Here is a 14,644-nt window from a genome sequence, read left to right on the forward strand (position 1 = left end):
TATATTAACATTTACCCTGTAACTTCAATCTGTTCTTTCACTATACCACTAGGTGAAAACAAACTTCTTGAGAGCAACTAAAATACTTCGGCGTTTTTTTGCAGTACATGTGTATCTCGCTTTATTTCACGTAACAGATACTGTGCTTCCAGATATTGCATTTTTTTCCCAATTAAAGGTTTGTGGCAGCCTTGCATTGCATGTCTATAAGTGCCACTTTCTTTTCAACAGTTTTAGCTCACTTAGTATCTCTGTGTCACATTTTAGTAATTGTTAAAATACTTCCAATTATTTTCCATTATTACATTTGTCATGATTTCTGATCAGTAACCTTTGATGTTACCACTGCAAAAAAAGATTACAACTTGCTGAAGGCTCAGATGGTAGCATTTTTATCAATAAAGTATTTTTTAATTAAATAGTATACATTTTTCAGACATAATGCTATTGCACAGTTAACAGACTAAAGCGCAGTGCAAAAATAACTTTTACATACACTAGGAAATCAAAAAAACTTGTTTCGCTTTATTGCAATATTCACTTTATTGCAGTGGTCTGAAACTGAATCCGCAATACATCTGAGGTATGTCTGTATTCCCTCAACTCAATGATAGAGTACTAGTGAGCAGTGAAAAACTACAAGGCAGAAAGTCAAAAAGAAAGAAAAACAAAGGCCTAGATAATTCACTGGCTAGATAATCTACTGGCTTCAGATAGCAATCTTTTTTTATTTAGCAGATTTCACTATGGGTAATATACATTAAAAACAAAAAAAGGACTGCCTATAAAAGTTTCGAACTCAAACTACAATGCAAAAATGACTATCACTTAGGAAAAAAAACAGAACACCTATCATTCTGCTGTTACCAAATTAAATTATAATAGTTTTTCAAGATGCCCAACTAGCATCTTCAGTGGACGCTTTTTCTTGAGTCTTAAGAGTTACATGAAATTATCTGTTCCTTCCCCTTTGCTAAGCAAGCTGCTATCAGGATACAACCAAACAATGATTTTAACATACACTTACATTTGTGAATCTGAGCTCACAAAGTAAAACCATCAAGGGTTTTTGTTTGCCTCTTTAAAAATATTTTAAACGCTGTGCCAAATGACAAGAAACCAACTGAAGAACTAAAAAAAATAAGTGTGTTGGGAGGAATATGTGGCAAGGTGGGGAGTCAGGGGGAGCAGAGTTCTTAAAAGGAAGACTAGTTAGAAACTGTCATTTCATTTCTAAATCTCTTTTTTCCCTCTAAAGAAGTACTAAATTATTATTCTTTAAATGGTACAAATAAAGATATACCACATATAATCTAATTAGAGTAATTCATCTTTTGCTAGCACCTTTTAATGTATTTTTTCCTAGTCTTTTCATCGAAGCCCACTATCACAGCTACAGTCCAAGTCTATAATGAAATTTTAAATGTCTGTATAATATCCATTTAAATAAAAAGACTATCTTATAAAACTGATCAACATTTATCTACCAGTACAAAATTAATAGCTAATACAACCTGGAGTAGAATCAGAATTCAGAAATATCTTTAGAGTTGAAATAATGGCTGAATTTACTAAGTGTTCATATGAGATGCCTAGAACAGGCAAATTCATAGAGACAGTAAGTTAGTGGTTACCAGGGCCTGGGGGAAGTAGGGAATGCAGAGTCACCACTAGCAAATGATTCCCTTTCGGAGTGGAAAGGAAAAAACTGACATCTGACAAAATGTTTTGGAATTAGAGGGCTTCTCTGGTGGCTCAGCTGGTAAAGAATCTGCCTGCAATGTGGGAGACCTGGGTTCGACCCCTGGGTTGGGAAGAGCCCCTGGAGAAGGGAACAGCTACCCACTCCAGTACTGTGACCTGGAGAATTCCATGGACTGTATAGTCCATGGGGTTGCAAAGAGTCAGACACGATTAAGCGACTTTTCGGTTGCATAATTTTGTGACTACACTAAAAGTCACTAAATTGTATACTTTAAAAGGATGAATTTTATAGTAAGTGAATTATATCTTAATAAAAACTTTAAAAAGGCAAAAACAAAAATACAAAGACTATGAATTTCTTAGTCTCCCATTACTGAACTCTCATCTATAAATTATGAGATTTTTTTCATGATAACAATTATGCCCTAAGAATTTAAAAACAACAGGTGCCAAAACAATAATATTTAGGGTTAAAAATAACTTAGGTAGAAATTAATTCCTAAATTTCCTGATATCATCAAATAATGAACAAGTATTAACCAATTTTATATTTTTGACAATATTAAAACTTAATATAAAATCACTTCTTCTGATAACTACTATAATATCACAAGCCTCTTATTTATCTTATCATTGTTTTCATATTCCTTTTAACACTGTTAATCATTAACATTAAAAAATCAATAATACCTGTCGATAGTGAATCACACCCATGATCAAAAAGTTCTCCCAAAGGAGAACTACTATTAGTTCTTCTTGCCTGTTTCCCATCAATAGCATCCAAAGACTGGTAAATGAAAAGGCCGCATGCACAAGCAATATACGCCCACAGAGGTGCCTGTGAAATAAAATTTAAAAAACAAGAGTAACAAGACATATTAATATTATGTTTGGCTAATATATTTTTACTTGCAGATATTCTTCATTCTCCAGAGAAGTTGGAAGCTATGGGAGAGAAGATCCAGGTGCTACATAATGAAAAACTTTTCAAAACAATCAGAATTATGAGAATTAAATTCCCTGTTTTGCAGGGATACTCAAGCAGATGCTGGGTAAACTACTTCACAGGGGTAATACAGAAATGCCATGCGAGATTAGATTAGGTAACTTGTATAAGATTCCTCCTAACATTTAGACTCTAAGAATCAATTAATGAATAGCTAGTAAGGTTTATCCTAAGTTGTGTTTTTGAAGATGTTTATAAGTATTACACAAAAAGAAAATTTCTATGTTAAACTCAGTTGGAAAACACTGGATTAAACAACGTTAAACCAATTTTTCTACTGCAGGACTGCTTCCAGCTCTTAAGATTGCTAACGCGTATTGTGCATGTTCAAGGAGGATACAACATGCTGCCATTTCCCAAATGTATTTGAGTGTGTGACTTATTTTTTTCACTGTTTCATGAAGCAACACTAGGGAAATAATGATCTACTTACTAGACAGAGTGCTTACATTACTTTTCAAATACTTATTATGGTCACATTTTCAATTAATAATTTTTCTTTTGTCAGACAGAAATTAAACCACTAATACTGAATTTAAATGTGACGCATTAAAAAAAGAGAGCTTCTATTTAGTCTGTTCTCTGTAAGAAAGTAAGAGTTTTTTGCATCATCTTTTCCAATTTTCCTATGCCTAGGCCATGAAAACAATTTTATAACCACAAGATATTTTCTCAGATATTGGTTTTCAAGTTAACTGCACTAAATGTTCAGAGCTGCAAATTAATATTTAGAGCTGCAAAAAATATTCAGTATATTCTGCACTACAAAGAGGTATCTCCCTGAGAGAGATCTATTTGTGTGTGTGTGTGTGCTCAGTCATGTCCAACTCTTGCAACCCAATGGACTATAGCTTACCAGGCTCCTCTGTCCATGGGAATTTCCAGGTAAGAATACTGGACTGGGTTGCCAATTCCTTCTTCAGGGGATCTTCCTAACACAAACTTCAAACCCATATCTCCTGCATTGACAGGCAGATTCTTTACCACTGAGCTACCTGGGAAGCCCAGAGACCTATTTAGACTCAGTTATTAAAGGTAAAGATCTTCTCTTAAATGGTTTTTTTTTTGGAGTCTCATAATTTTAAAAACGCTGAGGCTGCTAAAAAGATCATCGTATACACCTCTCCCAAGCTCGAGTTACAAACCTGGAAAAGAATACCTGTGATTTTGTAACCAAGTTTACATGGCAGCACACTGGACTAAGTGGTTAATCTTTTTTTTTAACGTATTTGTTTTTTAAAATTTTTATTACTAATTTTTGGTTTTGCTGGGCCTTCACTGCTGTACACAGCTTGCTCTGGTTGTGGAGAGCAGCCGTGTTGCACGGGCTCCTCACTGCAGTCTTCTATTTCAGAGCACAGGCAGCAGGCACACAGGCTTCAGCAGCTGCGGCACGTGCATGGAGGAGCCGGGGCTTACCGGCTCCGGCGTGCATGCTTCAGGAGCTGCTGCACGCAGGCCCAGCGCGTGCAGCCCACGGGCTCTCGAGAGTGGGCTCAGCAGCTGTGGCGCACGGGCCTAGTCGCTCCCAGGCATGCGGAATCTTCCCGGACCAGGGATCAAATCCACGTCCCCTGCATGGGCAGGCGGATTCTTATCCACTGCGCCACCAGCAAAGTCCACTAAGCGATTACTCTTATGTGACTAAGAACCTTCCCTTCTAGACTTGGGTTTACTGCGTCTTACTCCTAGAGGAAGCCAGGAATTCTCTAGAGCTGCACTGTCTTATACAATAGCCATTAGCCAGCCATCTGTGACTATTTTAGTTTAAATTCATTAAAATAAACCAAAACTTAAGTTCCTCAGTTGCTAGGTACATTTCAAATGTTCAATAGCCATAAGTATCTATGGCCTCCATATCAGATCACACAGATACAGAACACTATCATCATCACAGAAAATTCTATTGAACACTACTGCTTTACAGAACTATAAAAACAAGCAGGGAGGGGGGATCGGGATGGGGAATACGTGTAAATCTATGGCTGATTCATATCAATGTATGACAAAAAAAAATAAATAAATAAAAATTAAAAACAAAACAAAACAAAAAAAAACAAGGAACTTCTTGGGGAGGGGGGCGGTTTAGGATTTTAAGGGGAAATGTGTTACCCTGGAACAGAATCAGATACAACTTAGTGACTAAATAACCACCACCCAGAAAAGAGCAAGATGGTAATTACATATATAAGAGAGAGAAGCAAAGCCTTCTTATCTTTGGACTTTTCTTTTTTCTTGTGAATACATAGAACACTTTAATATTTATCTATTTCTTCTTTGTTTCCATTATTTCACAATTCGCAGAGGTATTTTAAGAAGAAAGCCTTCTCATTCAGGAGCAGGTATGGTCTCACCTGGGTTAAGAGTCTGATACACTGAATGTGTAAGTCAGGAAACTATTGTGTCATAATCTACCTTAATTTCTCCCAGCAGCATTCTGAAATTAGCGTAGTTCCTATTCTGGAAGTTTCCCAAAGATTTAACAAATGCTAGGGTTACTCTAATAATTCCAAATCACTTAAGAAAAGAGGCTGAGGAAAAGGATTACAGGGAACGTGGTGCCTGGTACAGTCTAGGTGTTCAAAAAATGACTATTCGTGGCCAAGCTAATCTTGAACTTGCTCTCATTCCCTGATCTTTCTCCTGGAACTAGTTTAGGACTTAGAAGGTTTCAACTGGAACCAACCCAATTCCCTGTTGTATCTCTAAGGATGTGTGAGATCTGGACCAGACTCCTCTGGAAGGAGATGTCAAAGCCTCAAGTGATCCACAGGAAAAACAACTCCAAGGAAATGTGATAAAGAATCCCAATACATATTTAAACAACTGCACTGGTGTTTATTTTTTGTTTCCAGATCGACGTAAAGAAAGATAGTTAAGAAAATGACGGGAAACCAGAAATATATCCATATAATCTGTATGAGTTGTATCTATATAGTAAAAGAGGAATTAAAGGTAATCAAGGGTGAGGGGAAAATAAGCATCTGGAAAAAGACAAAGAAATGTTTTATATGTAACTGTGACCCTCAATACAGAGAAGGCAATGGCACCCCACTCCAGTACTCTTGCCTGGAAAATCCCATGGATGGAGGAGCCTGGTGGGCTGCGGTCCATGGGGTCGCTAGGAGTCGGACACGACTGAGCGACTTCACTTTCACTTTTCGTTTTCACACACTGGAGAAGGAAACGGCAACCCACTCCAGTATTCTTGCCTGGAGACTCCCAGGGACGGGGGAGCCTGGTGGGCTGCCGTCTATGGGGTCGCACAGAGTCGGACACGACTGAAGCGACGTAGCAGTAGCAGCAGCAGCAGCAGTGACCCTCAATAACTATTTACGTTACAAGCTATATGTGGAAACAAATGAATTAATGAATACAGAAAAGGATAATGGATTAAATGGTGATAATTTTACCTCAAAAAACAAATCATCTGAAAAAGACTACATTGAAAAAATTACTTCAAGTTTAAAACAAGACAATGAGCGTTGTAGCCACTATGATTCACACAGTCACTTTCAACAGCTTTACTTGAGGATCACCTCCTATCTTCTTGGCTTATCTGTATTGATCATTCTGGCACAGTAAATGTTTTGATTCTCTTTCATCTACCTAACTACCTTGGTTAACTTTTTGACAAGGACATTGTGAAGCCAAATAAACTCCAATTTACCCACTGAGTTTCAGTTTTGGTTTTAAGTAGTGAGCAGAAAGAAGGTAAAAGTGAAAGAGCAGCAGAGACATTTATCTTTGAGAATGTCCAGCAATACCATGTTTCCTTTTTTTAACAACAGCCACAGCAGGATACAGAGCAGGAAATACATTATACCGTTTCTTTCTTCTATTTTCTCTTGCTGTGTTAAAATAACAGAACAATAGAGATACACCTGGGGTTATCAGCCACATATGTTTACAGGAAGAGAAAAGGGATATTCAACAACTCTCACTGGAAATCAACACAATACTTTTGATATGACTAATTTATAGCTGTGCCATCTTCCTACCAGAGACTTTGCTCTCTGATCATTTTAAACCTTGCTAAGACTTTATTTAAAAGCAGAGACATTACTTTGCCAACAAAAGTCCGTCTAGTCAAGGCTATGGTTTTTCCAGTAGTCATGTACGGATGCGAGAGTTGGACGGTGAAGAAAGCTGAGCACTGAAGAATTGATGCTTTTGAAGTGTGGTGTTGGAGAAGACTCTTGAGAGTCCCTTGGATGGCAAGAACATCCAACCAGTCCATCCTAAAGGAGATCAGTCCTGGGTGTTCACTGGAAGGACTGATGCTGAAGCTGAAACTCCAATACTTTGTCCACCTCATGCGAAGAGTTGACTCACTGGAAAAGACCCTGATGCTGGGAAGGATTGGGGGCATGAGGAGAAGGGGATGACAGAGGATGAGATGGCTGGATGGCATCACTGACTCGATGGACATGGGTTTGAGTAGACTCTGGGAGTTGGTGATAGACAGGGAGGCCTGGCGTGCTGCGATTCATGGGGTCGCAGAAAGTCCGACACAACTGAGTGACTGACTCAACTGAAGACTTCATTAGCCATAATAAAGGGGGATAAAATTCTTTTTGTAAAGCATTGAGATTTACTGATTTTAAAGGACTACTTTACATGTTAATCTCAACTAACATTAATTTATCTAATGGCATCAGAGTCCACACTTTGCTTCTGGTTTCTCATAAGCATAGTGTATGTAAAGTAGGTTGCAGTTATGAGAGCTATTTATAGTAATATATGACAGGATATTTTAAAACAGCTGACAAATAGCTGTCACATTATCTTACCTTTAGCTAAAATGACCTAAAAATCCCAATTATAGTGTTTCCAGCATGCAATAAATGTTTATATCTGTTATAAAAGAAATTCCTCTTACCTGCTCTGTAGCTGTAGGGCAGTAGAAGACTAATAAAACAGTTGTACAGATGTTTATTGACAATCCAATGATCGTGATGAGATTTGGAGCGATCCAGGAGGGAACTCGTCCAACGAGCCATTCCCAGTACCCCTGCATCAAAGGCTCAAGCAAGGACCGTCCGGCACTCTGATACCTGTGTTCTTCTAGCCGCTTAAGTTGATGTCTTGACAATGGTGGTGTAGGTAACTGGAACAACTTATTTAATACACACCCGGGAGTAGTCATATGCCCGAAGCCCAAAGGGGACTCCGGGTGAGAATCTCCACATCGTTTCCTTGTTGACCGATGCCCACTCATGGATCTTGGCTTTCTTTTATTTGAGGAGAATACTTTATTTTGTTTTATAGTTTTTGGTGGATGGTCTTTCCCTGGGGATAGGAAAAAAGATATATTTGTCAGCCACTATTTATATCAATGTCAGTAAATTAAAAAAAATCAAACTGGCAATAAAACAATACATATTGAACAAGGATCAGAAAAACAGGGATCTGCTTTTAGTTCTAATTCTTACTGGTGTAAAGCCAAAAGAAGTCATATAACCTCATCTTTATGTGAAAAATATTAAGAATTTTAATAATGTGCTTCCTGTTACCTTATAGCTTACCTGACTTCAAAGCTCATGATTTTTTTTTTCAATTTCACACTGCTATCATAGTATAAATTGGAAAAAAACCTAATAATGATCTGATCATTTCACATATGAGGAAACTGAGGTCCAAAGCACACCCAAAGACAACTAGTAAACCAGTCTTAATAGTGGAGAAATGACCTACATAGAATGGGTCTTAAACTAGATTTTTATTTAATGTGAATAGCTAATACTTATTGAGCACTTACTATGTACTAAACATTTTAAGCAAGTTTTATATATTAACTCATTTACTCTTCACAACCACCATAGATGCTAAATACTATTAATTACTCCAGTTTTTGCAGAAAATTAAACTAAGGCACAGAGAGGCTAATTAACTTGTCCAAGTTCACACAGCTGTTAAGTGAGGTTCATATAAACAGGGTTTCTGTTTAAATAAAAGATAGAACTTTTTAGAGGAAAGGGATATAGATAATATTTCATGAGGGAATAAACAACAATGAAAAAAATTAACTTTAAGAGGACTGTATTTATGTGTTAGAGTGAACTGATAAACTGAGGTAGTAAAAAAAACAATTATAAGTGCATTAAGTGGTGACTGTTTATGTTGTTGTTCAGTCACACAGTCATCTCTGACTCTTCGCAACCCCAAGTACTACAGCAGGCCAGGCCTCCCTGGCCCTCATAAGGTTTTCTATAAACCTTAAATTTAAACCCATGAGGTACTTCTACCTGACTTAGAAAGGATCAGAAATAATACACTTACCGTAAGTTATTAACCAATGTAAGAAAACAATGACAAGCTGATAACATATAAAAATTAGTATGGTGACACTAAAGGTTTGAAGTGGTGAGGGCCTACAGTAGGGTGGTAAAAATGGAAATATGAAGACAGTCAAATCTGTAAGTAATTTCTACTTAGGAGGAGGAATCAAGAGGAAATACTTAGGAATTAGATATGAGGGACAGAAAACCAGAAGAAAAAAGAAATCAGTCAGAGACTACTGGTACTGTGGTCAAAAAGGAGAGTTTAGAAGGAAAATCAGTTATTTTGGCTTTTGGGAGGTATGAGATGAAAGGGGATCTCGCAATGAAAGGAAAGACATACATGCAACTTTTATATAGAGATGTTTTAGACAAAAATCAAATGACTGGAGTTTAGGTGAGATATCAAAATTTCAATTTTTTAACTTGGAAGCTAACGCCTAGTTGAAGACTGGAAAGCAGAAAATTTCTTAAAAGTATTAAGTATGAAGAGAAAAAGAAACTCATGGTTAGTGAGCAGAAAGAAAAACCATGAAACGATTAAAAAAGGAAAAAAAAATCTTAACAGAACTAAAAGGGTAGTGACATTTGACCGACAAAGATGTACTTTGATCTGGCAAAAAGCTATCCAGAACACAGTACGAAATTCCCAGAAATGCTCCACCATGGGAATACAGAATGTGATACAGGGTCTAGGACAACTCAGCAATGTACCTAGTATCAAAATATGCCCACGACTTCTCTCTATTCCCATAAATAAATCCCAAAATTCCAATGTCACTAATGATCTAAAGTGGCATCCCAAACCTCAGTTAATCCTGTATCTCAATAATCGGTTTAAAGAATAGTTACTGTAGTTACTAACTGACTTACATTTTCAGAAATCACGAAAGAATCACTGGTAGCCCAGTTTAACTAACTCAAGTGCTCTGAAATAAAAATAATGATTTCAAGCCAAGGCAAACCAAAGCTAATTTCCTACTATTTCAAAGAATTCTTTCACACATTCAATTGTATCATAAAGAAACTGATTTAAACTGTTTAAAGTAATATTTACATAATGTCAAACATCTGGTTACAAAATCATTTTAGATGATGAAATGACAGACTGATGACCACCAAAATACTGTACTACCAAGCAGCCAAATTTTCAGAAGTCAAACTGAATGATGTATTTTCATATTTGGTGAGCTATAATCAATCAGCTCTTACAGATTTCCACTTAAATGGGAATAAAAAGTTTGGCCAACTCAATTTATATTTTATTTTTGTCGTGTCCCATTCTCCCATGGTTAAAAAAAAAAAAAAGTGACATATTGAGGATGCTGGCCTGATTTTGGCACTAAACAGCTACAAGTTTCTGATCCTAATGGTTTTAAGTTTGAGCATTTGGCAGGACTATATGATAAACTGGATACTTTTCCTTTTAAGTCTTTTCCCCTTCTGACCTAGATTTTTGTCCTTCTATTTCTCTTTTAAGAAAAATCTACATTTTGATCAACCTTCCTAGACCTAGTTATTATATAATACATACATGTAAAAAGGACATTTCAATTTGGCAACACTATCTCTGGGAAGGTTACTAGCAAAAAGATTGCAAATAAAAATTCAGATACATGTTGCCCTTTGCTTTCCACACACAGGTAGCCACAGAGGTTGCTGACACTGCCACAGATCCATCTCTACTCTTCCTTCCTCCCGTCACACCTGAGACCAGGAGGCAACTGCCAGGAAAACCACCTCAGGAAAAAAAGAGGAGTTTCTGAACTTCAGCAAGTGAAAAGCAAGCATATCAAGGGAGCAAGACAGTGAAGGTTACTACAACAGAAGAGGAGACTCCATGGAGAGAAAGGGGAAAGGATCTGAGATAGGAGTATGGAAAGAAGGTACAAACATTACAAAAATTATTTTAGCTACCTGATATTTTTATCTAGAGTCAAGCCTATGACCAAAAGGTTGAGGAGAAAATGTCATTTTCTACCCACACTACAAGGAACTAAAAAATTAATGCAAGAAATTAAAACTAGTGCTGGTTAGCTTAGAAACCCAGACACCAGTGGTTAAGTTTTTATGAGAAAATGAATTCCAAGTTTCAAATGCATTCAGCCAATATCTGAGTGCAGTAAACAAAACAGACATAATCCCAGTTCCCAAGTCCAATGGAAAAAGTAAGTAAAAGAAGGTAGATAAGCAAATGACATTACACACTTACACACTGTGATGGACAATGTGAAGAAAACAAGATGTGGAGCCAGAATATAGTTGAAGAGGAACACTGTAGATAAGGTGGTTGAAGACCATGAAAAAGAAGCATTTATACCTGGTGGCTCAGACAGTAAAGCGTCTGTCTGCAATGCAGGAGGCCCAGGTTTGATCCCTGGGTTAGGAAGATCCCCTGGAGAAGGAAATGGCAGCCCACTCCAGTACTCTTGCCTGGAAAATCCCATGGACTGAGGAGCCTGGTAGGCTACAGCCCATGGGGTCGCAAAGAGTAGGACACCACTGAGCAACTTCACTTTCACTTCACATAGTAACTTCAGAGGAAAAGGAGAGAGCCATTCCAAGAGCAAGAGGAAGAACAGTCCAAGAAAGAAAAACAGACTTGAGGCAAAATCCAGCTTATCTTTCTTATTCACATCTCTGGGATCACTATGGCTGGACAGTAGTAAACCATATGAAAGAGTGAGATAAAGGAGACTATGAAAAGTTCAACAATGCAGAGGTTTATAGATTGTGGCAAGGAGCTAATATTTTATTCTGATCTTATAGAAAGCCATCAATTAACCTATAAATAAATCTGTAATTTTGCAGCACAGCCAATTTATTAACTAAGGAAGTGTTTTAACAAATTATAACAATAAAAGTGAGTATTTTAAATGTTTTAAAATCCTCATTACCTGGAATTCAGATTATAATAATACTGATCACTGTCCTATGTCACCTCTCCACTTATAATCAACAAACTCCCCTCCTCTGCTATAAGTTGGCTTGAACGTGATACTTCTTCCATAGCACTTACCACATTTTGAAGTTTTTTTGTTAATTGTTGGTGTTTTTTTTTTGGTCTTTTCCCCACACTGATATGTAAGACACAGGAGTGCAGGAGCCATGCATGTCTTAACATTCTTTTCCCAAAATCTTATACCATACCTAACACTAGGTGGGTGATCAGTACTTATTTGTGGGACAATGAACAAATGTGATTCATCTAGTTATTTAATAGCTCCGGATTGTTCTATATCTTTGAGGAAACAGAAAGACTGAAATATGCCATCCATGCCCTCAAGCTCAAAGTGGTGGTGGGGAGCCTTGTAAATAGCTAAGCTATGGCATACTGGGAACAAACTGCCGTGGGAGTTCAAGGGAGGGGGCACATATGGTCTAACAAAATTCTCCTTTGCACAGACATGTATCTATGTAAAAAGTCCAATGAAGGTACAAAAATAAAATCATAGACATTTAATGAGTATCTTTACTAAAATTATACACAATTTGTAGACCTTAAGTCTGTGATGCGAAACATCTGTGCTTGTAGCCGCTAAAGATAATAACATGCTGTCTACAATATTCCAGTGTTCAGCACTGGTGAAAATCTGACAAGGATCACACTAAAAAAGGAATCTCCAACCGCTCAGCAGAGCATAAGGTAAGCTTACACAATATCCAACCTATAGTGTGAAATTCCAATATTCCCATCCCCCCTGTGTCTAAGGGTGCCAAGTTTTGAGCTGCACTGATTCAGCAGTATGTTTACAACCCTTTCAAAGGAATTGGTGACTACACAGCTCTTTCCACTTCTATAGCACAACTAAAGGAAAATACTAATGGTGAACAATATCTGGGAGGCAGAGCAGCGAACTATAAAAAATCAAGCTTAAAAAAACTAATAGGATCACAGGATTACATTCAGCATTATTTAACAAGTGATACACAGAACAAGTTACCAAAAACAAAAGCCTTTTCAGAAGACTTGGAAGCTAAAACAGTACTGTGTAACACAATTTAGATCTACTGCTTTGCTGAAGTGAAATCTTGCATTCCTTAAAAAAAAAAAAAAAGGAAACAACTTCTTCCAGAAACAAACAAACAAGCAAAAAAAGCCAAAGCTTAACATTTGGTGGATTATTTTCCTATACCCTTAAAAGAGACAGCATAGCATGACCCTCAAAAAGAATGTCACCAGTACTTTTAGCCTAAACAAGTCTACTGCTGCCTAGAAGACACACTGACTATGCAGTAATATCTAACGGAGGTTATAAAACAAGTTTATATTTAAATATCAAACATATAATAGTGTTTATAATATAAATTTTGAGAGATTGTGTATGGGAGAGGAAGAAGAATGCATTTATGAAACCATAGTTGTAAATATTCAATAATAATCTAACAGCTGGACAACAAATGAAGGTACCTCTGTCAGAACAGGTTAATACAAGAGGCAGATTTATCTGGCTTTTTTCCAAAATGCAAGGGTTGTAAAGACAAGTTGCACAAGGGGCTTCCAAATAGTTTTTGCTCAGCACAAAACGAATATGCAGCAAAATGCCTTGAGAACTTCAATATCTGGAATTTTACATGAAAGCCAATGGTTCTTAAGTTCTTATGCTCTAAATGCTCTCAATTCAACACCTCCACTGAACACATGCCTAGTAGTACGAGAGTAGAAATAGAATCTTTATTCCTTGTTCACACACACGACACTAACGTTTGTTTAAAGATAATTATGAACTTGCCTATTACCGTTAACACGGATTCATCAATGAACTAAGAGACTTAAAGCAAAATCACATATATATATTAATACGAATGATGCAAAATGCCATAAATGACACAAAAACGCCAATCACCGAACTGGAGTAAAAACAAGTTAAACACAGCAAAATGTAAAGATCCCATTCATCTAGTGTTCTAGGGACACCGGCAAAGACTAGCAAACCCTTCCGTCCTTCCAAGAATACTTCTGAAATAAACCCTAGGTGGCAACCTTAGAGACCGTCAGTATACTCTGAGATTTCTAGAAAAGTTGCTGACCAAGAAGTGTGGCCCCAGCTACGAATCACCAGCACCGTATTCCAAACGGAAGGCAAATTCGGCACAGGATTCAACACGGTTTGTGGACTTGGCAACACCTGAGCAGGAGGGTGTGGACCTGATAGGCAAGGTCGGTTCCGCGCAGGCAGCGCCTCCAGCTCTCGGCCCGCCCAGCCCGGGCCGGGCCGCCGAGGTTTTCTCCAGCCTGACACCCAGCACAGTAGACCGCGAGCTCTCGGGCTGGCAATGCGCCACCTCAATCTCTCCATCCGGGGTCAGAGGAGCAGTAGCCCCTCGCCCTCCCCACAAGTCCGCGCGCGAGGCTACCCTGCGCGAGGAAGAAACTGCGTTCGCCTCGCGCGAGTCCATACAGAGATATATTCCAATGCCCCACCCCAGAACTTGCAGCCCTCTCTCTGCCCCTTTTGAGAATCGTGGCCCCCGACCCATTCTTTACACTCTGGCCGTTTCCCCAGGACCGAGCATCGCAGCCTTACCACGGCCCGCAGAAGCACACCGCTAGAATTAAGACCTGCGACTCCAGCCGACTGGGTGACTCTGATCCGCGGCAGCACGTTCACGACACTTTCGCGATTGCCGTAAAGGGATATAGTGTCGGAGC

General features: G+C 38.1%; 1 protein-coding gene across 2 annotated transcripts in view; it reads right to left on the reverse strand.

Annotated features, from left to right (window-relative positions):
• Positions 1–14,621, reverse strand: part of CEPT1 (choline/ethanolamine phosphotransferase 1) — a 37,498-nt gene extending 22,877 nt beyond the window's left edge. The window contains exons 1-3 of one of the 2 annotated variants that reach the window (XM_043460352.1): positions 14,520–14,621; positions 7,593–8,002; positions 2,395–2,542 (exon numbers count right to left, since the gene is read on the reverse strand). In XM_043460352.1, coding sequence (XP_043316287.1) covers positions 2,395–2,542; positions 7,593–7,931 — 487 coding nt within the window. In that variant the 5' untranslated portion in view covers positions 7,932–8,002; positions 14,520–14,621. The remainder of the gene's footprint in view (positions 1–2,394; positions 2,543–7,592; positions 8,003–14,519) is intronic. The other variant, XM_043460351.1, reaches the window with a different exon arrangement.
• Positions 14,622–14,644: the final 23 nt, after the last annotated feature.

The sequence above is a fragment of the Cervus canadensis genome, chromosome 2, assembly GCF_019320065.1.
Source record: "Cervus canadensis isolate Bull #8, Minnesota chromosome 2, ASM1932006v1, whole genome shotgun sequence".
NCBI classification, from domain to species: Eukaryota; Metazoa; Chordata; class Mammalia; order Artiodactyla; family Cervidae; genus Cervus; species Cervus canadensis.